The sequence below is a fragment of the Hemicordylus capensis genome, chromosome 8 (assembly GCF_027244095.1).
Source record: "Hemicordylus capensis ecotype Gifberg chromosome 8, rHemCap1.1.pri, whole genome shotgun sequence".
NCBI classification, from domain to species: domain Eukaryota; kingdom Metazoa; phylum Chordata; class Lepidosauria; order Squamata; family Cordylidae; genus Hemicordylus; species Hemicordylus capensis.
In genome coordinates, this window is record NC_069664.1 from 17,273,535 (window position 1) to 17,297,412 (window position 23,878).

General features: G+C 45.1%; 1 protein-coding gene across 5 annotated transcripts in view; it reads left to right on the forward strand.

Moving 5' to 3' along the window:
* The window catches only part of OGDH (oxoglutarate dehydrogenase), a 62,980-nt gene that overhangs the window by 30,914 nt on the left and 8,188 nt on the right, over positions 1-23,878 (forward strand). For 2 of the 5 annotated variants that reach the window (XM_053269404.1, XM_053269403.1), the window contains exons 5-20: positions 283-327; positions 3,636-3,751; positions 7,425-7,579; positions 8,598-8,744; positions 8,900-8,990; positions 10,731-10,910; positions 11,274-11,402; positions 13,051-13,230; positions 14,219-14,371; positions 16,039-16,141; positions 16,655-16,783; positions 17,911-18,061; positions 18,900-19,027; positions 19,133-19,311; positions 19,866-19,937; positions 21,826-21,948. In XM_053269404.1, the coding sequence (XP_053125379.1) occupies positions 283-327; positions 3,636-3,751; positions 7,425-7,579; positions 8,598-8,744; positions 8,900-8,990; positions 10,731-10,910; positions 11,274-11,402; positions 13,051-13,230; positions 14,219-14,371; positions 16,039-16,141; positions 16,655-16,783; positions 17,911-18,061; positions 18,900-19,027; positions 19,133-19,311; positions 19,866-19,937; positions 21,826-21,948 (2,081 nt within the window). Of the gene's footprint in view, positions 1-282; positions 328-3,635; positions 3,752-4,595; positions 4,679-7,424; positions 7,580-8,597; positions 8,745-8,899; positions 8,991-10,730; positions 10,911-11,273; positions 11,403-13,050; positions 13,231-14,218; positions 14,372-16,038; positions 16,142-16,654; positions 16,784-17,910; positions 18,062-18,899; positions 19,028-19,132; positions 19,312-19,865; positions 19,938-21,825; positions 21,949-23,878 lie in introns of those variants that run through there. The other 3 variants (XM_053269406.1, XM_053269405.1, XM_053269407.1) reach the window with 2 other exon arrangements.

Below are 23,878 nucleotides of genomic sequence, written 5' to 3' on the forward strand. Positions count from 1 at the left end.
AACCATGCAGCTTAACAACTCTCCAGTACAACCTTCACACCTTTTATTCTCTGCGCTGTCTATATGGCTGACCCATGAGACTTCTTCCCCCGGTTGTAGTGCAGTCATCTTCCATTCTAACCCTCTCCTCGTTGTGGTTTTGACTCTATGTGGATTTATAGTTGACGCTCTCTCTCTTTATATGGCTTTAACAATTCTTGGGTGTTTGTTTTTAAACTAACTTTGACTGGGTCTCTCTGTCTTCTCCTCCTTCCTGCATCCCGCCTTTCCCTCCTTCCCCAGATCTTGCAGTATTCAAGGAGCGGCTGAGAGTGCTAACAGTAGGAGGTATGCAAATAATGGGCCTTTAACCCTTCTGGAGACTAGGACTCTCTGAATAGTTGACTCTGGGCTTATACAGTTTAGGTAAAGTTACAGCTTGCCCTGTGTTACAACAATGGGATTCTTCCCCCCCCCCCCCCCACTTCCCAGCATGATTTTAAATGTCAACAGTGAAACAGATGTATGTGATCCAAGTGCTTCATCAGTCACCCTCTCAAATTATGTACCTGTTCATTTGAGTTTAGAGTGGTGGTCATTTCCCTTTTTGTTTGCTTGTTGTTGTTGTTGTTGTTCATTCTGTTGAGTAGTTCAGAAAGATTGTTGCACTTTAGCATCCTGAACCCTGCTAAGATGTAATCGTTGCTGGATGTTCAAAAGAGCACATATCAAGGCACCTGTGATATTTGGGATGGGTTGTGTGAATTGGCTTGCTTTGTGCACGAAGGTCAAAATGTTCCATCTTGGCAACAGTTTCCCAGCATCTGAAGTAGTGACTTGGTGGTGATGGTTGTTTACAATGCAAAATTCCCATGTAGTCTGGCATTGAGAACTTTCAGGAAAGCTGAAAATTTAAGTGCCCAAATTCTTAATTGTAATGTCCTGGATGGGAAGAGCTGGACCCAGCAGTTGAAAGGAGCAATATTAGTGTAAAGTAATACCCTTTGGGAAAATAAAGATTTGTGTTACTTGGGATTTAACACATTCTCAGAACATCTTCCTAGCAGGCTAATATGTTAGGAGAGAGATATCTGACATTTGAAAATGAATGGTATTTGGAAAATTAATTCTTCCTTGATGCACACATGAGAATTAATAGTCCCCACCTTCCCTGCTGCCACCTGATCTCTTGGTTCTCTGAAATCATGCCTAACTTTGACCTTGGTCTGGTTTGGCTATGTAAGATCTTGGTAGCTGAAGCTTGATGTCCCACTAATGGGATTCTGGCATCTACAAACATTAGACTTTTAAAGTTGTGAATGTAGTGGATGAACTGAGGGTTTGGTTTGGGGGAACCCTCTGAAATCTGATCATAAAGAGTAACTCTCTAAGCTTGTTCATCACCAGCTGATTGTCAAGTGATTTGAAAAGGCAAAGAGGGCTTAAGAGCAGACCTTTTGTACAAGCTACGCCTCCTCTCATTTTATCTAACCTCTCAAAGTTTTTATAAGTTATATAAACATCACTGCCAGTGATGTTTTCTTGCTGCCTCCACATCTTTAAGTGGCTCACAAGCTGAGCAACAGCTATGCAACACTTGGGTTTACTTTAACCTGATCCTGTCTCTGAGGTGTCAGTGAAATGATTTCCTTCAAACTGCAGGGTCTGCTCTTTCCCCCTTCCATTAAGAAGGAACTTGAGAATGGCTTAATGCATTGTCTTTTTTTGTGCAGAGACTGGAAAAAGCAAATACTCCCTACCTCTTAAAGTGCAGCATGAACAGGCTTTTGCCCTGGTTCCATGCAGAAACTTTCCTAATGAATTGGGACCACTTGAAACTAGCAGTACTGATAATATCTGTTATCCCACTTAAATGAATTTCGAGTCATGCTGATATTTTCTTTTAATTAAACTTTTTTTGGGGGAAAGCTTAAACGTGCCTTTACAATAAAGCAAAAGGGAGGTCTGAAGAGCAAATAGCACAATGTATTCTGATAGGAGGAGGAGAATGAGTAGGAACTACTATGTCTTTATTTTCGTTTTTCAAATTTGTATACCGCCCCAAACTTCTGTGTCTGGTTTACAAACAACATAAAACAGATTAAAATAAAAACCTTAAAACCAACTTAAAATTACAGTCCAGTTAAAAAGCTTGGGTGCAAAACAAGTCTTTAAAGACGTGTTAAAAGTTGTCAGAGATGGTGAGGCTCTCATTTAATCAGGGAGCGCATTCCAGAGTCTTGGGGCAGCAACAGAAAAAGTCCATCTCTGCATAGCCACCAGATGAGCTGGTGGCAACTGCAGACTGTGTTTGAGTTCCTACCAGGAATCTGCTTTCTGGAAGAACCTGAAGATACAAATTTATTTATTTTTATTGCCAAGCATAGGGTTGAACTGTGTAAATAACACAGTAATTCCCTGGCTGTTTCTCCTGAGGACAAAATTACATGTGACCCTCGACTTGGAGGATGCTGCCCAAAGGGTCAGCCCCTATATCTTCTCTACTGTTTCCTAGTAGACACAATTTTCTTTGTTTCCTTGGCCACTGCCTCCCATCATTGACTGCAGATAGGGTAAGTTTGACTAATCATTATTAAGAACTTGCCCATGTCAAGTATTGCATGTAGTTCTGCCTCTGCTTACCTGCTTCCAGAAAAGACCTCATCATCATCTTCCACTTCAGTAATGATCAGAGTTGTCTGATACAAACAAATGTCTTTAGGTAATTGGCCTGTGATAGGAAGAGGCATAGCATGTGTCTTGTGAAGCATTTGTTCATGGCAGTGGCCAGATGTCCTTGATATAAAGTTAATCGTTACAGTGTTCCTTGAATGTTGCAGGTCTCTTGTCAAACTGCTCTGCAGTCTTCCCACTTATGTCCGTTGCTGTATCTTCGTATAGGTATCTTTCAGACCTTCTGAAGTGTTCTGATCTTATTTGAAATATCCTTAGTTTATTAAAATATTTTGGCATAGGCTGCTTCAGTATCTGTGGTATCATGATGGTCCCAGTGTGTGCTCCTGCATAGTGAATGTGACTGGGAGCTTTATAGACTAGATGTTTAAATAAGTTGTTGGACATCTTCCAAGTTGTCTAGGACTCTTTCTAAGGCCTGTAGAGAAGGCTTTGTTGTCTGCACAGTGTCCAGTTCATTGTGAATCCCTATTTTTCTGGAGGTGAGCTATTCAGGAGAGTCCTCTGCAGAACCCTAAAATGGATGCATAATCTTGCTGCTTTTCTTCCTTTTGGTTCTGGGGATTGATCCTTTAGCTCTTTATTTCCTGCCTCAATGTTTCTTTTAATTCTGAATATGTGGTGGAAATGTTTGCAATATATTTTTGATTTCTCTTATGGGTGAAAAATTCTGGATGACTTCTCCCCTCCCCACAACCCTCCCACAGAATTTAATTACCAATTTACATGGCAAGTATATTACTTATGTATCCTGTATGCCTTATATTAACCTTTTTGTTCTTGCTTACCTGTCCATTTTAATTGCTGCTTGGTTTTTGTTCATGCAAACCTCCTTCATGCTTATTTTGTGCCGCTTTCTTGTCCCTTCCCTCTTCACACAAACCTGGTTCCTGTGTGGCTGTCTACATCCAACACTTCCCCCACTCCTTCTCTGCCTTCTCCTACCTATGAAAATGCTGCAGGGTTTTATGGACTGGAAGAGTCGGACCTCGACAAGGTCTTTCACTTGCCCACCACCACATTCATTGGGGGAAACGAGTCTGCTCTACCGCTTCGGGAAATCATCCGCCGTTTAGAGGTAAGAGAAGGTGGAGGAGCCACCCCAGCTGGACCATGGGAGCTGGGTGGTGACAGCTTCCCCGGCCTGTGTTTGTCTCTTCTCTCCTCCCCTCAGAACAAGATGGTTCCTAGTCGCTCTGTGGTGGCAGTTGAGGAGGGAGGGGCCACCTCAGCTGGATCATGGGAGCTAAAAACATTGGAGAACATGGAAACATGGAACACTGGAGAACTAAATGCTGTTCAGATGCTGTTCCTCCCCCTGGGCCCCCCCCCATATCTGTGTATGGCAAAATAAAGGTTATGCGTCAGGCCTGTGTGCTTGCGCTAAGGCTTGTAAAAATGACTGCCAAAATCCCATTCAGGTAAAATACAGAAATTCCCTGCTTCAAGCATCCACATACGAGCAAAGAGTTGGGAAGCAACTAGCCAGATCCCCACTCTGAATTTTGCTATGCATAGCAGTTGCAAGTGAGTAAAATCCAGACTCCTATATTCCAAAAACAAAGTCTTGCATCCTGAATCTCCCCCCACCGCCACTTGCTAAGTTTTAGATACTGTTAGTGATGCTGTCCAGAGGACTCCAGACAGAGTTGTAGCCACCAAAGGGACCAAACCAATTTATTCTTGTTGTCATAGAAACGAATAATAAACCTCTCTGCAGTGAGAGCTCGGGGCTGCCTGTTATTATGACATTTACTGCATGGAGCTGATCTTTATGTCTGAAGAAGTGTCCACTACAGTTTGTTCCTTACTCCCCAAGAGAATATGCATTTCCTACACTGATGTTATCTTAATGCAGGGAAAACGTAATCTATGAAGCAATTCTCAGTAATACGCACTGCTTCAATTAACAGCAGCACTGAGAATAACGAAGAATTCCTAACAGCAGTGGGTGACAAACCTGGTTTTCAACTCTAGCTTCATTTGCCTGCTCTGCTTTTCTGAGGTGATTAACAGAAGGCAGTTCAAATGGTTTTCCCTATTCTTGGATCCTTCTTGGCATAATTATTTGCCTCAAACCGTTTCTCCCTAGAGGTCAATAAATTGCCTCATTCAAACTTTCCTGTTTGCTAAGGCACTCTGAGGAATTGCTTGGCTCTACCCCACAGAATCATCATTTTCCTTGTAGTGTCCAGAAGCAGTGCTGGAATCCTTGGAAGGAACACGGCTGTCTGCTGTTCCAAGTGATCCTTTCTTGGCTCAAGAATGTGGGCAAGCTGGTGGCATGAGTGGCTTGCCCTGGGCCCTTTCATGGTAGCAGGAATGGCTCGAGGCACTGTTTTGGGGGGCTACAGGAGAGCAATGTAGGTGCTACCTCTGCTGGGAATGTTGTGGAAGCTCGCATATGGATGCACCTGCTAATACCAGGTCATATGTGTGCTTTAATCTGAAATGTAAAGCATGCTTTTAAAAATAAGCAGCAGAACTGATGTGAATTTTCCCCGGGAGAAGATAGGCTTTGGGCAGGTAAGATGCTGCCACGCATAACCTGTCACCTGAGGAGCTATTTTGGGGGAAGCATCCTCTCGGATGATTTGATCCCAGGTGTGCTGGTGGTTTCAGAAAGGCAACACCATAAAAAGATAAAATGTTGTTCACAACCACCACAACAAATAGAAGTGTGAGCGGACTGTTCCTTATGGGTGCTCTGATTCCCAATCACTATTGCACTATATAAAGGAGATACATATGGTAGTTCATCATTTTAAATGACTGTTCCTGATGGAAGCAAATTTCTTCCCTCTCTTTTCTGGCAGTCATGTCATTTACCTTGCCAACACAGATGCCTCTTGCACAGCAAAGCAAAAGAACAGCTGCTACTGCTGATTTCTCCTCCCCTTTTAAAAAAAAATGGGGGCGGGGGGGCTTCAAGGACAGTGACAGGCCTTCTAGCCTCTTCTGTAGCTCTGTGCAGTACAGAGGTAGCCATGCAGCTGCTTAACGGCCCTGCTTTCCCTCCAGTCTGCCTTGGCATCTCAGCACAAGCCTTCCAGTATTCTAAGGTCACCTGGATTTTAGGCTTAAGTTCTCCTCCCAGTCAAAGTTAAGCCTAAATCCAAAATGACCTTAGAATAACAGAAGACGTGTTATCAGATGGTCTGCAAAAAGCCATTGCCAGTTCAGCAGCTGCATGTCTGCCTCTGTGTAACTGATGACATAACTGTGGGCTGAATGTTTTCCACATATTTCTGTATCTTTATATTAGTATCCTCTTTTTCTAACTGGTTTCAAAGTGGAATAAGATGTGCCTTCTCTGGTTTTTATGTGCTGTTTAATGTTTGTGTTGTCTTGTATCTGGATTTTAATTTTTTCTTAAGTCTCCTCCCAGTTGATGGCAAGGTTCCACATACTTCATAAGGCTTCTTGTAAAGGAAATGGAACCTTGTGTCCTTTGCTCTGCACAAGCTTCAAGTGCCTAAAAATAATTCCCAACGACTGTGTTTAAAGGCCAGTCTCACCCCGACCTGCCAGAAATTCTCTTTGCTGCTTTGCTGGCATCTCCTGCAGTCCTTTCACCAGGTTTTAGAATTTGAACCATAACCAGTTTTAATACAACTAATGCAATCTCTCCTATGACGTCTTAGATTAGTGGTTTTGAATGTTCCACTTCCAGCAAGTACTTCCCACCTCAGCATCTGGGATGCCATTTAAAGTGCACAGTTGGCTACTATGTGAGCACTCGGGAGCTGAATTCCTGTTTATCCATGATCTGGCACAGTGCCAGTGGATAAGGCAGACAGGATCTTTCTGGGCCTGTTGGCCCTCACTTCATGCAAATGTATTTTATTTAATTTATTTATTACATATTTATTTGATTTATATACCGCCCTTCCAAAATGGCTCAGGGCAGTTTACAACATAATAAAAACAATTAAAACCAGTTAACAATTAAAATCAAAACTGTAAAAACAGAATAAAACCAATTAAACATTCAAACAGCTTTAAAAAAAAAACCCTGGAAAACCAGGGAAACCATTTAAAACAATTTAAAAGAGTTTACAGCAGTTTAAAGACCCTGGAAGGCCAGGCCAAACAGATGGAATGCCCTCCAACATGTCACTTGTCTGTTGTGCATTGCATTGCAGAGAGGGATCGATAGTGATGATGAGATTGTCTTCCTCGGAAGTCTGTCTTTTCCCTGGGAAACCACTGATAAGTTTTCCCAAGGAACCCAGGGTTCCCTGGAACACAGATTGAAGGCCACTGGCTTAGCTAGTGGTCTTCAAATTGATATTCAATCCTGCATTTTATTTTCAGATTTGAATGCAACTGCATTGACAGCCTTAAAGTGACAAACAGCCTGATTGTGACTATGTTTTCTTGGAAATCACATTTAGATTAATGGAGATTACTTCCTTGTATGCTTGACTATGATTGGACTGCTAGTAACATCTCAAATCATTTTAGAGCAATTGATAGAGCATTGAATTTGGATTGATGAGGTCTGGATTAAAATCCTTGCACAGCCACGAAGCTCTTTAGATGTTTTGGGCCACTCTCTTGACTTCACAGGGTAGTGGCAGGAATGAAATGGAATAACCTGATGCGTGTTGCCCTGAATTCCTTAGAGAAATGGTCTCTTAGAAATATGACAGCCAATTGTGAGACTTGGCTACTTGCTGTGTTCAGTCCGTGCTTAAAGAAGGTCCACTCTTCCGCTTCATCTTATGTTCTCTCTGTGTGTTAAATAGATGGCTTACTGCCAGCACATTGGTGTAGAATTCATGTTTATCAATGATCTGGAGCAGTGCCAGTGGATAAGGGAGAAATTTGAGACGCCTGGTGTCATGCAGTTCACTAATGAGGAGAAGCGCACCCTGCTGGCTAGGCTGGTCCGGTCAACCAGGTACTTTGCATAGCTTCAGCCTGCACAAATTCAGTTTATTGGAATTGTGAGTGGAGTGAGTGTGTTTGTGTGCGCATGCGTGTGTGTGTGTGCGCGCGCATGCCCTTGGTAAACACTCTTAATCCTCCCAAGATTCAGGTGCCTCCTAGGTGTAATGATTGTGTTCCTGGGAACTGCCCTACCGTAAGTCCTAAAACCCCTTAACAAATAGCAGAGAGTGCTAGTTAAATGTATGTGGGTGAATAGGACCAAGATTTCATCTTGAATCATTAGATGCCTCCTAACGACCAAGAGGGCTTGAATTCTTGCCTCAAACATCTTGCCTGTTTGATATAATGCTATATATAATACATCTCTAATGCACATCTAAATACATTGTGGGTGCAGTATTGCATCCACAAGCAGAGCTGGAGAAGCTGAGCCTTGGGCTTATGCACGTCCTCCTCCATGTGGTGTGGGGGGGATTGAAAACTTCTACTTGCAGTTTAGAATAAGCCTTCGTTCCCCATTATGTCTGAATCCAGGAAACTGTAGCTTATTCTGACCAGTTCATAAGAAGCTGCCTTATACTGAGTCAGACCATTGGTTCATCTAGCTCAGTATTGTCTACACTGACTGGCAGTGGCTTGTAAAGGGTTCAGGCAGGAGTCTCTCCCCCCCACCCTTACCTGGAGATACTGCCAGGGATTGAACTGGGACCCTCTGCATGTGAAGCAGATTCTCTGCCCCTGAGCTGTGGCGCCATCCCCACCATCTGAAACCAAAGTTTCAACATGATTTCAGATCCTGTTTTGTGAACTTACTGTGTCTGGTTATTCTATGAGACCAAAACCAATATTACAGCAGGTACCACATATTTATGAAGATACAAAATAGCTACAAAAGGTAAAACATATATCAATATATTTCACAGTACTGTATGTTATGACACTAGCACACTATAGGACTAGTGTATAATGCTTGTGGCTTCTATGGCAGTTATAGTTGAACAAATGGCTTTTTAACTTTGGACTTCCAGATTTGAAGAGTTCCTGCATAGGAAGTGGTCTTCTGAAAAACGGTTTGGTTTGGAAGGCTGCGAAGTACTGATCCCTGCCTTAAAGACAATAATTGATAAATCAAGTGAGAAAGGAGTGGATTCTGTTATCATGGGAATGCCTCACAGGTAACTTTGTTCTTGGGATAAACAGGTTATCAGAAGGGAATCAAGTTTGTAGATGATCCAGATCCATAAGAGAGCTGCATCTAGAGATTTGTGTCTCTGGACAGGCCCATGATATTAAATCAGTTTCTTGCTGAATATGATGTTGGTTTTTTCAGAGGTCGTCTAAATGTTCTTGCCAACGTGATCAGGAAGGAACTGGAGCAAATTTTCTGCCAATTTGACTCCAAGCTGGAGGCTGCAGATGAGGTAAATTAATCTCAAATCTCTGTGTGAACTGGGTTCTTGTACTCTACAGGATTCGTCCTTACAATAGATAATGATTGCTCAGCTTCGAAAACAGAAGCAGCATCGTTGATTTTTTCCTCTGAGGATTCAGTCTTAAGAGTGAATGTGTGACTTGAACATCAACTTACTTCCAGCACTTTTGTCAGTTGCTCTGTGGGACCAACTTGGCGTGGAATAATAGTTTTTGTGAACACTTCTGTTGGTGGATCATCTTTAAAAGGCAAGTTGTCCTCCACTGATCCACCACCAAGCCTACCTTATATTTTTCTTCCCAGCACATTCGAGGTTTGGGCATTTTTTCCTTGCTGAATGGGTACCACAACCACCACACTCATTTTTTTCTTATATATTTGGGGCTCCTAATTTTGTTGTTTGCCCAGGGGAACAAAGTTGGAAAACCATCCAGTTATGGAAAAGAGAGTTGGAGCAAGTTCCTCCACAGAAATTAGTTGCAAGTTTCTAGTAGGTGCCCCATTTCCAGTGTTCTGTAAAACTAGTCTCCTTGGAAATGTCTGTATGAAAATGGGCAGACCTCATCCCTTAGAGGAGTCCTCAAATGCTTGAACATTGCTTGCATATTGGTTGGCAAGCCACAGAGTTATGGGGAGAATTGTAGATGCTTTGCTCATTGTTTGAATAAAGGAATACAAACAGGCAATTCTTCATGTCATCAGAAGCACAGCCCCCAGAAATGCCTACAGACATGAAAAAGATGATTGCACAGAATAATGGAGAGAAGAAACTTTTTCAGTGCACACTTTGCTTCAACACTGTATGAGGCAATACTTAAGTCACATATTTAAATGGGATGTGGTGTTTTGACAATGACCCTGTATGACTCTCTTGGAACTCTGACTCCTTGTGAGATTTGGTCGGGGGGCAGTCTGCTAAGACACCTGATGGCTCAGTGGGAAAGTAACGTGCCTAGGGAGCAAGAGGTTGCCGGTTCGAATCCCCACTGGTATGTTTCCCAGACTATGGGAAACACCTATATCGGGCAGCAGCGCTATAGGAAGATGCTGAAAGGCATTATCTCACACTGTGTGGGAGGAGGCAATGGTAAACCCCTCCTGTATTCTGCCAAAGACAACCACAGGGCTCTGTGGCTGGCAGGGTGTGATGTGTTCAGAGGTTAAGACAGCTTTTCCTCAGTGCTGAAATTGATGTATGCTAGTCATTGTGACTTGACTTTCAGCATGAATTGCTTTCCTTATAAACCTAAACTGTGTAAAACACAACATAAGACTGCATAATAGTTCCTCTTCTCTCATGGAGTGACTTTATTCCAGTGAGCCTAATTCTAAAGCACTGTTTAAGTTTCTGGAGGTAACACCTGCATGCAGCTGTGGTAAAATATTATAGTGATTCCTGTCAGTTGCTGCTGAGGCCATCTGCATATGGGATGGTTGTGCCAATAATTTTGCATATGAAAATCTCATTCAGGGTTGATCATTTCTACATCCACAGAAATGATGGGTGAAATAAAGCTGGTCTGTAACCAGCAGCACCTCTTTCTCATGCTTTCTGTTTTGGAATTTGGGCATTCCTGCACTCATTCTGAATGATCCCTTTTTGCACCATAGGCTTCTGGTTCTTTCCTTTCTCATGATCTTTGTGAACATTATGTGCTCCCTTGGGGCTCTGACAGTCACAGCATGAAAACGCCAAACGTCCTCAAGTTAGTCTGATTCTCTCTCTCAGGGCTCAGGGGATGTGAAGTACCATTTGGGAATGTATCACCGGAGAATTAATCGTGTCACTGACCGGACCATCACGCTTTCATTGGTTGCGAACCCTTCTCACTTGGAGGCAGTTGATCCTGTGGTTCAGGGCAAGACGAAAGCAGAACAGTTTTATTGTGGGGACACTGAAGGAAAGAAAGTAAGTCGTTGTTGTTATTTTTTTACATTTATATCCTGCTCTTCCTCCAAGGAGCCCAGAGCGGTATACTACATACTTGAGTTTCTCTTTCACAACAACCCTGTGAAGTAGGTTAGGCTGAGAGAGACGTGACTGGCCCAGAGTCACCCAGCTAGTTTCATGGCTGAATGGGGATTTGAACTCGGGTCTCCCCGGTCCTAGTCCAGCACTCTAACCACTGCACCACGCTGGCTCTCCAAGTTGGCATGCATCATGTCTTCTCCACTGCTCCTCTCTCTACAGATGTAACGCTGCATCCTCCAAATTCAGTTCTGTTCACCTCATGCAGTAAGGTTACTGACAAAGTGTGTTTTGGTCCTCCAGGTGATGTCCATTCTTCTGCATGGAGATGCTGCTTTTGCTGGGCAAGGTATAGTTTATGAGACTTTCCACTTGAGTGACTTGCCTTCCTATACAACGCATGGGACAGTTCATGTGGTGGTGAACAACCAGGTAATATGTGGATTCCTTTGTTACCATGTCAGATAATCTATATGAAATGAACACTTTTTGTTATTTAATGTCAGATACACTTGCCTCTTTTTCCAGTTTAAAAGGTACCAAGGTACCAATGAGTACCCAGAATGTTGGGGGGCAATATGCTAAATCATTGTAAACCGCTTAGAGAGCTTCCAGCTATAGAGCGGTATATAAATGTAAGTGCTATTGCTATTGCTACCAAGAACAGCGAATTAGGAGCATGGTGATCTTTTGAAATTTTAACTTCTGCATTCCTGCCAGAACCTTTGGTTATGTTGTTGGATTTGAAACTCTCACTTACAGCTCAGTTCTGATGCTGACACAGATGTCTCACAGCTACTTCTCCAGAAATATCTCCATGAGCGAATTTACAGGGCATGCATTCTCCACAGACTGACTGAGCTGTGATAGCTTAATTAGACCCCACTTAAAAATTGGTCATTACAAATTGGCAGGGGTTAAATTTTGAACTAATTCATCAAGATAATGGTTTGGCTGTTCCTCTTGCTGGCTAGGCTGATTATTAGCTGAGTCCACTGAGAATGGAGCCACCTAATGGTGCAGTGGGTAAGCAACCTGCCTAGAGAGCAGAAGGTTGTTGGTTTGAATCCCCACTGGTGTGTTTTCCAGGGGAACTCCTATATCGGGCAGCAGCTATATAGGAAGGTGCTGAAAGGCATCATCTCATACTGCGCGTGAGATGGCAATGGTAAACCCCTCCTGTATTCTACCAAGAAAACCACATGGTTCTGTGGTTGCCAGGAGACGACACCGATTCGACGGCACAACCTTTCCTTTTTCCAATGAGAATGAGGGTTGAATGAGTCGTGCCTCTTATCTCTTGCAATGCTCAGTCTTGTAAACTAGATCTCTTCTCAGGAACTAGCCTCTCCCCCCCCCTTTGGGGGGGGCGAGGGGGCTCCCACCCCGTTTGTCAGTTGAAAGTCAGATCTAGAAAATGTACCACTTGGCCTCTCTGTTAAATAGCAAGGATTCCCTTTATTATCCATCCTCCTATGTTGTCATTAACATGAAAATAAAACCAGAAAAATGTTGAACAGTTGGTATTACGCAACAGGTTGAAGCAAATACTTAAACGTGATGTAGACTGTGTTTTTGGTAGCTAGACTAGAGATCTTGGTGTGACTTGAAGTCCAGTATATCCTTGCTTATCTCAGACTTGCCAGGATTATTTAAAGTCGCCGACTGCAAAATGCATTGTTTAATAGGCCTACAAGTTGAATCTCTTGTGGACTGCTCACTCTTATAAGACCTGATGATGCTTGACTCAACTGCTTGGGAATCTTTGGGTAAAACATCTTCAACTAGGGGTGAAAATGCACTAAGCCCCCCTCATCAGTGTTCCTTCTAAGGCGTGTGCTCATGCCTGCGCTCACAAGTTTTTTGATGTCTGCTCAGTTAATTTTAGATCCCACTTAGGTTGAATCAGCAAGGCCCCATTCTGAATGCATGTGTGCACACACTGCCTTGATCCTCATGCCCGGAACAAAACTCATTCTGTACACAGATGAGAAAAATTAGAACACTGCCCCTCGTATAGTGCTTACCCAGACCCTTGTTTATCCCCACGGCTACTTTTGGCTTCTCTTACCTTCTCCAGATTGGATTCACTACCGACCCTCGTATGGCTCGTTCTTCTCCATACCCAACAGATGTGGCCCGGGTGGTGAATGCACCCATTTTCCACGTGAATGCCGATGACCCAGAGGCTGTGGTTTATGTCTGCAACGTGGCAGCTGAATGGCGAAGCACTTTCCACAAAGATGTCGTGGTAGACTTGGTAGGTGATACTAATGCTTTGGGGGTGTGAGGGAAATCTCGCTAATTTGCCTATACATAAGGAAACACTGTAGGCATCTTGTTCTAAACTTCATGCTAAACCTCTGAATCTAGGAAGATTTTACTTCTGTGATAACATCCCATTTCTGACCAAGCATTCAAGAAAGCCAGTAGCTGAATTCCAGTGGCCGACATCCCGACCACAGTTGCTAGAAGAAGTCTTGTTGAAATTTAGATGTCCTTGAGAGTAATTTCTGGAGTAGTACTATTGAGTAACTTAGGATGTCAGCCACCAGCTCTTGCTTCAAGCTTGTGTGAATATTAGATCATTCATCTGAACTTCTTCACATCAAGCATCTCCAATCAGAGTTGGAAGGGACCTTGGAAGTTGTCTAGTCCAATCCTCTGCTCAGTGGAGGAATCTGCAAAGATGGCTTTCCAGCCTCTGTTTGAAAACCTGTAGAGAAGAGCCTACCACTGCATGAGGCAGACAGTTCCACTGTCAAACGACTCTTACATTTAGGAAGCTTTGCTTCATGTCTAGCCTAAATCTGCTTCCTTGCTATTTCAAGGAAGATGGTTCTAGTCCTGCCCTCAAGAGCAGTAGAGAACAAGTCCACTCCTCCTCCCGTTTCAACCCACTCCTTCTCCTCTGTAACAGCCCTTCAGATATTTGAAGACTGCTCTCATATCTCCCCTTATCCTTCTCTTCTCCAGGCTAAACACACCCAGATCCTTCAACCATTTCTCATAGAACTTGTTTCCCACACCTCTCACCATGTTGATTCTGTCAGTGTTCTTCTTATAATGCTGTGCCCAGAATTGGACACACTATTTCAAGAGAGAATCAGTTCTTAAAAGCTTCTTAGAAGATTATTTTTGATGTGGAAGATGAAACGTTGAGATAGAATCAACCCCCACCCTGCTTCCAGTTATGCTAGGTGTGCTACATCTTCGTTATGTGGCTAAACACATTGATTGGTTGATAGGTGTGCTACAGGCGAAACGGGCACAACGAGATGGATGAGCCAATGTTTACCCAGCCACTGATGTACAAGCAAATCCGAAAGCAGAAGCCAGTGTTGCAGAAATATGCCGAGATGCTAGTTTCACAAGGAGTGGTAAATCAGCCCGAGTATGAGGTACGGTAACTTTGGCTTGATCATCATTCTGTAGCCAGAATGTACCCATCAGAGATCCATTAAACCGGTTTTTAAATGGATAAAGGGGGGTATGGGATGTCAACTGAAGCCAAAACAATGGAAACGGAAAATTAGGAGAGCCAGCATAGCGTAGTGGTTAGAGTGTTGGACTAGGGCCGGGAAGACCCACGTTTGAATCAACAATGAAACTCACTGGGTGACTCTGAGCTAGTCATGTATCTCTCCGCCTAACCTCTCTCACAGGATTGTTATGAGGATAAAAATAAGCAGCCTCTGAGCTCCTCGAGAGTGGGATATAATAAATGTAAAAAATAAATAAAATAAAATAAATCAGCTGGTGTCTGTCTCTGGTATGTGGCAAGAGAATTCATCACTGCTTCAGACTGAGTACAGGAAGATGTAGCAGCGTCCGAAGATCAACTGAAAGAGAAGGAAATGGGTATAAATAGAACCTAGAGTGCAAGCTGGAGAAGAAGTGTTCTAATCAAGGCAGGCAAAGCTGTAAGCAAAACATCAGAGAAGCTTAAACATGATGTCTGGTTTCTCTGAGAGCAAAAGTTTTAGATGTCTGTATTTAAAGTTCCCTCCCGTTGATGCTGCTTGCAGTTCATGGTGCAGAAGTTCTTCACTATAATCCAGTTTTAATCCTGCAGACCAGAATGTTGTTGCTTATCTCCCATGTATGCCACTGACTGAGCAGTGCACACTGACCAAGAGGGCTGTGTCTGTAAAGTTTATCCTAACATAGCACAGTTTGCTCTCGCCTCTTCTCCTCCACCTCCCATATGTATTTGTGATGCCAGGAGGAAAGGAGAAAGGAAGCTCTGCCCAGCCCTTGTGGTCATTAGGGGTGTGCTCAAAACTGGCTGGCCTGGTTCGGTTCGAGGCCGAACTCGGTTTTGCCCCCATCGAAACACACACACCCTCCGTTTGGTTCGGCTTGGATGGCGGGGGGGGGGGGTTCGTGAATTTTTTAATTTTAATTTTTTTTTTTTACTTACCTCCTCCAGGGGTCTTCTCCGAGGCCTCTGGGTAGTCCGTGGAGGTTCTCCCTGCCAGCCTCTGTTTCACCAAAAAGCTCCCAGTTCGGGTGGTCTGGCCCTTTCCAGGTCTTTTCTTCATTTTGGAGGCTGCCACACATACACAGTGGGCCCCTGCATGGCCTGGGACATGATCCGGCCATGCAGGGCCCATTGCCCATGTGCAGCAGCCTTCAAAATGGCCGCAGCGACAGGGGAAAGGGCCGAAGACCATCCAAACCGGTCTTCCAGTAGGTGTGGAAGAGGCAGGGCTAGGCACAGGATCAACTTGCAATCCTTCTGTGATCTACCGGTGGATCATAACTGACTTTCTGCCTGCCCCTGTTGTACTAGTATAGCTGAATTGTCTTGGCATATAATGGTTGCCCCTGTCAGGAAACTGTTCCTCTTTAGCTTTTAAAAAATGGGTTTCATGATCAGGGCTTTTTTTTACAGAGCAGCCCTGAGCTGAGTATAAAGTTGTTGCTGTCCCGTGGCGGTGAAATATAAATACTTGAATAAGATGCAGAGATAATGGAATGCTCCTTAGGACAAGGTGTTGGTGCTAGTAGTGCTTATGCTTAAGCTAATCTCTCTAGCTCCAAGTCAGGTTACTCTGCTTTTCAGGAAGAAATTTCCAAGTATGATAAGATTTGCGAAGAAGCCCATGCCAGGTCCAAGGATGAGAAAATCCTTCACATCAAGCACTGGCTCGATTCTCCCTGGGCTGGTAAGTTATCCCGGTGATAGCAGATAATAAATACTTCTCCCACCAGTGGATTGCACTTGAAACTCCTGGCACTGAAAGGAGATGCGATTGTCTGTCGTCCTAGTCCTGAAAATGCAGCCCGAAGCCTGTAGGAGCTGGCAGACATCATTCCCTTGGTGAACACATGCACTGGCAGTGAAGAGAGAGGCCCTTGATGAGTGAGGTCTGTCTTTGCAGCAGATGCTTTGGCAGAGAATATCCTTTGCTGTAGTTTAGCTCAGCATGGTTTCCTTGCTGTTGCTTATCATAAGAAAAATGGCAGCAGAAGGGTCTATGGGTTGAGTTGATGGTTCCAGCAGCTAGAGCAGGGGTAGGCAGCCTTGGTGCTCTCCAGCTGCTGTTGAATTGTGGCTGGGGATGATGGGAGTTGTAGTTCAACAGCAGCTGGAGAGCTAAAGTTGCCTACCCCTGAGCTAGAGCGTGCTCTTATGAATCCCAGGTTTTCTCTAATGCCCTCTCCTTTTACTTTCCCAGGATTCTTTACTCTGGATGGCCAGCCCAGGAGCATGACCTGCCCTTCTACTGGTCTGAATGAAGAAGATTTGGTCCATATTGGACAGGTGGCCAGCTCCGTCCCTGTTGAAAACTTCACAATTCATGGCGGTAGGACTTTCTAGTTCATTCTCTGCCACAAGATGTGGTGACCGCCACCAGCTTTAATAGGGGCTTAGACAAATTCACGGAGGACAGATCTGTCATTGGCTACTCGTCTGGTGTCCATGGGTCAACTCCAGCCTCTTAGGCAAAATGCCTCTGAATCCCAGTTGCGGGGGAGCAACAGCCAGAGGGAAGGCATGCCCTCACCTCCTGCTTGTGGGCTTCCTAGAGATATCTGTTGGGCCAGTGTGTGAAACAGGATGCTGGACTAGATAGGCCTTGGGCTTGATCCAACTGGGCTGTTCTTATGTAACAGACTCGATCATCTGAGATCCTTGAGGTTCATTCTTAATGTAATGGCAATTCAGGCTGGTGCACCTAGTATTTGGCACTAGTCAAATATTCCATGGAACGAAGACAGTCACCATAACTGCTTGCCTTTTCATTCTTGTGTTATTTGTTAGCAAGGGCAGAAGGAAGGCTCCTTGATTCCAAAGCAGTCAGGGCAAACCTAGCAGTATAGCAAAACTTCGGCCACTTGCTATAACTGCAGGCGTCTCTAGACAGGAATACAAGCAGTCGTTGGTGGCCTAGAACTGCCTATTATTCCCTCATGCTTGCTGGAGGAACTGGGAAGTATTCCCTCTATCTAGCCACCTGCTCTGTAAACCTCCTGTGAGAGATTGGACTTGGTTCCAGAAAAACAATAGCTGCAAATGAGACATTAAACTAAGAGCCAAGGAAGCCGAAATCCGTTTTGTGGTCATCTAATAAAGTTGATGCTCTAAAAATGGCTAACCATTATTGGATGCTATTTGACAGGTCAGTTGACCAGTTCTTTTCTTTTCTTTGGGCATCGGCTGAATGCCCAATCCTAGTGGCAAGCTCACATTAGAGAAGGCAATACTGGATGACTTTGAGTAATAAGCCTTGAAACCACTTCTGGCTAGCAGTGGATCCTAGATTGCCATTTGAATCCGTGAAGCCACCTGAGAGGGGCGGGGGAGCTGTGAAGAATGCAGTCTACTAATGATGTTCTTAGACGTGCTAGTGTGGTGACCAACTCACAGGGGAGACGCAGCCATTGTGTCTTCAAAACAGGCTGAAAATGAAAACTCTGTTGACCTCTGCAGGTTTAAGCCGGATTCTAAAAACACGTGGTGAGATGGTGAATAATAGGACTGTAGACTGGGCCTTGGCTGAATACATGGCATTTGGCTCTCTCCTTAAAGAGGGAATCCACATCCGACTGAGCGGCCAGGATGTTGAGAGGGGAACTTTCAGGTAATGTGTTGACTTGGCTTTGTGTGGCCAGCATTTTTATAGGCTTGGCATGCCTAAAAAGGATATGAATTTACACTACATCTCAAAATTACCAGCATACTTTTGCAAACCACAGTAATAAAGGATTTGATCTAATACGTTCTGCATCTATAAACAAAAAACTTTGGCAGAACAGCACAAATCTATTAAAGCTGCATGCCTTTGCAGAATTAGGCACTCTGATTTCAGGAGCACTACATAGGATTGGCAGGTTTGCTCTAATCCAGGCCTGCAAAACTAGGCCTGCCTTCAAATCCAAGTCTGCATTCCAACTAGTGTTGCACTGGCATAACCAGAGGAGATCCATGTCTCTAAGTAGCTGGCAGTGCTGTTGTGCAGCAGTGTTTTTAGGACTAGTAGTTCTGTGGGCCAAAAGGGTGGCAGTAAGCTGGTGTTTAGCTTTGTAACACTCACCCATGGGAGCTTTTTGAGATCCCACCGGCTCCCCCAGGCTTTGGCCGAGTAAGAATAGGTTGTAAGGCCTGTATAATTTTGTCATAAGATCTTAAAAAATCTGGCCCAAGTTCACAATCGCCAAATAATATAACTGAGTGAAGCTGAGCAAATACTAGTAATGCATTTGCAAGACTGCTTTAGCCAGTCACTTTTGGGGATGGAATCGTCAGTGGCAGTGCACAGGTTTTCCACGCAGAAGGTCCCAGGCCTCCAGTCCCTGGCTGCATCTCCAGATGGGCCTGGGAAAGACTTGGAGACTGAAACCTTGGAGGAGCCCACTGTATAAGGCAGTTTCCTATGTTCCCTTATAGGTAATGTTCCTGTCTCTGCTGTTTCTCTTTAGCCACAGGCATCATGTGCTGCACGATCAGAATGTGGACAAGAGGACTTGTATCCCTATGAACCATCTGTGGCCGAACCAGGCTCCATACACAGTCTGCAACAGCTCTCTCTCGGAATACGGAGTCTTGGGTAAGGACTGATTTGTGTATCCCCTCGATGTACTGTGTATACTTAATATACTGTCCGGGCTTGACTTCTAGAAGAGTGCATACCTTCTTTTTTGTCTCTCTGCAGGATTTGAGCTGGGCTTTGCTATGGCCAGCCCCAACGCTTTAGTGCTGTGGGAAGCCCAGTTTGGTGACTTCCACAATACCGCTCAGTGTATTATCGATCAGTTCATCTGCTCCGGACAGGCCAAGTGGGTGAGGCAGAATGGCATTGTACTGCTGCTTCCCCATGGCATGGAGGGCATGGTAAGAAAGCAGTTGTGTGTGTTTTAGAGCTATGCTCTGCATATGGTTGGTTGGTTGGTTGGATTGTTTATATCCCCCTTCCAAAAATGGCTCAGGGCAGAGAGTGCTCCTTTGAGGACTGAAAGGCCTGCTGAGATGATGGGCTGCGCTGACACACCCACTTCCACTGCTGGTTTGTACATGGCAAAGCAGGAAGTGGGAAATAACAGAACCTGGGGTTGGGGGCTCCGTAGCAAGCTTTAAGTTGACGAATGGCAAACTGTGGCTGTGCTTGTACAGCAAAGTTGGGACTCTGGATTTAAAATAGTTCCATTGTCATAGAATTGGAGGACAATTATTGAGTTTTTCTGAACGCTGACTGCTGCTGGTGTCTAAATATCTCTCACTTACTGTACTGCTTAGTTGGGAAAAGCCACAGGTGAGCCACTGTGTATCTGGTGGGCCACTGTGTGAAGCAGGATGCTGGACTAGATGGGCCTTGGGCCTGATCCAGCAGGGCTGTTCTTCTGTGTCCATCCCAGTTCTGTCTTGAAAGCTCTTGTCTCTCTTTGCAGGGCCCTGAGCACTCTTCTGCCAGGCCAGAGCGATTCCTGCAGATGTGCAATGATGATCCAGATGTCTTCCCGGTGAGTTCTGTGCCTGGGAGGGAGAATGTGCTGCCCCTTTCGGTGGGGCTCCTTTCCCCAATTCCAGCAGCTTCACCTCTTTCTACCAGACCAGATTTCCCACTTACTTGATTGCACCTGATCATGTCCAGATATGATGCGTGGTGCCATACTGCAGTGTAGCTAAAGAAATTGAGGGTCTGGTGCTTCTTTATTTACAGCAGGCAAAAACAAATACATATCTCTGCTGTGCTTCCTATTACATAAGCCAACATAGCAGAAAAGGGCTAGGTGTGGGCGGCGGGGGGAGGCACTCCTAGCTGAAAGATCCTGGGCCAGGTCTTAAGACAAGTGGCCAACATTCTGTGCAGTCTCGCATCACGGTAAGCGAGGTAGACTAGTTGTGGTTAGGGATGTGCATGGAACCAGCTCTGTGTGCTCCCGAGTGGGGTGTGTGTGTTGCTTTAAGGCACGGGGAGGGTCTCCTTACCTGCCCCGCCACGGTTCCCCCACCACCTCGAGGCAGCTGTATACCCTCTTGCCGCCCTGGTCAGCATAATATCGGAAGTGGCCGGTGTGCAAGAGCTGGCCTAAGGAGAGGAGAGCTGGTCTTGTGGTAGCAAGCATGACTTGGCCCCTTAGCTCAGCAGGGTCTGCCCTGGTTGCATTTGAATTGGAGACGTGATGTGTGAGCACTGTAAGATATTCCCCTCAGGGGATGGGGCCTACTCTGGGAAAAGCATCTGCATGCTTGCATGCAGAAGGTTCCAGGTTCCCTGTCTGGCATCTTGAAAATAGGGCTGAGAGAGATTCCTGCCTGCAACCTTGGAGAAGCTGCCACCAGTCTGGGTAGACAATACTGAGCTAGATGGACCAAGGGTCTGACTCAGTATATGGCAACTTCCTATGTTAAAGCAACCCCCTCCCCACCTCCGAACCAGCTTGAACGCCAGTCTTTCGAACCAGTGCAGCAGTCTGTGAATAGACTGCCAGACTGGTTCATGCACATCCCTAGCTGTGGTATACAAGACCTTGATGGGATACTGCACAGAAAGCCAGAATGCTGTAACCACCACCACCCTGAAGCAATCCTTGCACCCATTTTTATTGTTTAGTTAGTTTAGCAGTTTAGCACTGGTTGCTCCTGGAATCCCTTTGCCTCACCCCCTTGGATGTGAAGTTTGTTCTGGGGAGTGTCAGCATTGAGCCTGCTCCATCCCCCACCCCCTAAAAAGGCATGCCCAGCCATGGCGTCATCTTCTCTTGCCACGCTGCTCAAGCAGAGGGAAGTGCATTTACGTGCATGGCTCAGCACTTCTTTGCCACACTTGGAGGGTCCCATTTCTATGCTGTCCCTCTGTCTCTGCCTCAGAAACTAAGGTCAGGGGAACTATTCACAGCTCATTTTCTGCTTTTTGCTGCTGCTGCTGCTGCTACACACATCTATATATGGCTTTTCAATCAAAATTCTCAAAAGCAAAAATGGAAACAAAAATAAATAAGATGGTTTCCTATCCCAAAGGGATCACAGTCTAAAAAGAAACATCAGGGAAACACCAGCCACTAGAGGGATGTTGTGCTAGGGTTGGAAGAATCAGATTCTTTCCCCCTGCTATACAGAAGAGAATCACCCCTTTTGAGAAAGCCCTATCTCTTTGCTCAAGCAGCCAGGGGTTATCAAAGCCCCTTGGAGATCCTAAACAGTTTCCTAGTCCTCTATTGCATCCTGGATGCATTTTTCAGAGCTGTTAGGGCAGACCTGCAGGCTACTTACCTCCCATGGCTTTGAACCTGATGCTATGGCACTCCCCCCCCCTTTTTTTTTTAGCTTGGTGTTACGTTGGCCATGTATGTTTGCATTTGGCTTTTTAAAATGTTTCTAAACTCCCAATGTCTCCTTCTCTTGCAGAAACTAGATGACTTTGATGTGCGCCAGCTGTATGACTGCAACTGGATCGTAGTGAACTGCTCCAGCCCAGCCAACTTTTTCCATGTGGTGCGGAGACAGATTCTTCTCCCCTTCCGAAAGCCGGTTAGTAGAAAGAAGGACTTCGCTGGCACAAAATGGCCATGCACTTTGCTCTCCCTTGCTAAAGCTTTCTAGTTGTCATTAGGGACTAAGGCCTAAGGCAATGTTTCCCAAGCAGGGTTCCTCCAGATGTTGATGAACTACAACTCCCCTCATTCTTAGCTACAACATATTGTGGCAGGGGGTGACGGTACTTGTACTTCAGCAACATCTGGAGGGACCTTGCTTGAGAACCACTGGGCCCAAGGGACGAAGAGAGCGTTCACATTTCAATGAAAAGTTTTGATGAGCTCTCTTACATACCCTGAAACGCGTTCCTAACACAGTTCTGTTGGATCCAGGACAGTGTCCCCTTGGAGCCTTGCCAGAAAGTCTGTGTCTTCAGGACAGATGTTGGGTTACTGCCCAGTCTCCCTGCTGACAGCCATAGTAGCACTTGCACCAAATGGATGCCCAAAGGAACCGTCATATCGGGACGTCTCCCACTTTTCTTCTTCAAAGGGGGTATACATTGGCAATAGTCTTAGTCAAACAAAGCCTGGGGTGGGGGGGGGCATCTTCTTCCAGGACCTCCCTGCTCATGCCTGTGCAAACCAATTCACCCATGTCATCTAGGCATCCCATCAGATGGCTCTTTTCACCTGCCTGCTTCCCTCAGCAAAGTTCATGTCATTTATGTACCAAAATGTTTTCACCTGGGAAAGATTTAATGTGTTGACCTCATGAAGGTTGCAGCGAAGATACACCGGGTATCCTGAAGGTTTGCCCTTGCCGTGACCGGGAAGTGGTGTCTATGGAGCATGTTCTTGTGTTTTTGGAGCTTCGACACTGGAGCCCACCAACAACTGAGCACTCCTGTTCTGATCACATTGCCTGGGAGACCTACCCAGTTTTATGTCAAATACTTATGAACAGAGAAAATTCCCAGGGTGCCCTCAGGAGTAGCTAAATTTCTGTCAGTTGCGATGAGAATTAGAAAGCAACCTGTGAACTGATGTTGATGGATGAATTGTGGTGGGGCTATGGAGGTGGTTACCCTTGGGCCCTGATGTTTTTGTCTGTATGTAATTGTATAGTTAATGTTGTGATGGTAGCTTGCACTATACTTACGGCTGGTGGTTGGTGTTCTGTTTTGGTCCACTGACGGCGGTAAATCTACCAAAGCCAAGCTGAGAGGAGTACGTCCTAGAAATAACAGGCCTGAGCTTGTAGAGAGCAGTCCTGTTGATGCATGTGTAAAACGCGTCCATTTTATACATGCATCAAGCCAAGGCACAACTCTGCTGTGAGAGATCTGAAAGCAGAACTTCTGACCTGGAATCTGAAGCAAATGGAAAGTGGCGGTAGAAGCTGTGCAGTTTTGGGCGGATGCTACTCGTCCTGTAAATGGTGGTATTTGAGCAACACTTCATTTGCTGGGAGCTCCGTTTCTGACTGGTTCACAGAATGCCTGTGGGCAGCATTCTTGTTTCAGTTCTGCTCCAAACCACATGCCATGTGCTCTTGCACATTCATTCCTGTGACAGGCCGAGTCAGCAGTTAGAGTTAAACTACTTCACCAAGAGAGGTCAGGTTGTGTTAAATGCAGCTACCAGGCCAGCAGATTGAGACATAAGAAGCAGCCGGTGGATCCAACTGTGGGTCCACCCAGTACAGAATTATGGTTCTCCCATTAACCAATGACATGCCTCTAGGAAGCCCACAAGCAGACCATAGGCCATGAGCTCTCCACACTGTTGTCCTCCATCTGCTGGTATTTAGAGGGCTGCTACCAAAGAAATATGGAGGCTTCTTTTAGGTATGCTATGACTCACTGCTATGTATAGGCCTCTCTTCCCTGAATTGTAAGAACACAAGAACAGCCCTGCTGGATCAGGCTCAAGGCCACTCTAGTCCAGCATCCTGTTTCACACAATGGCCCATCAGATGCCTT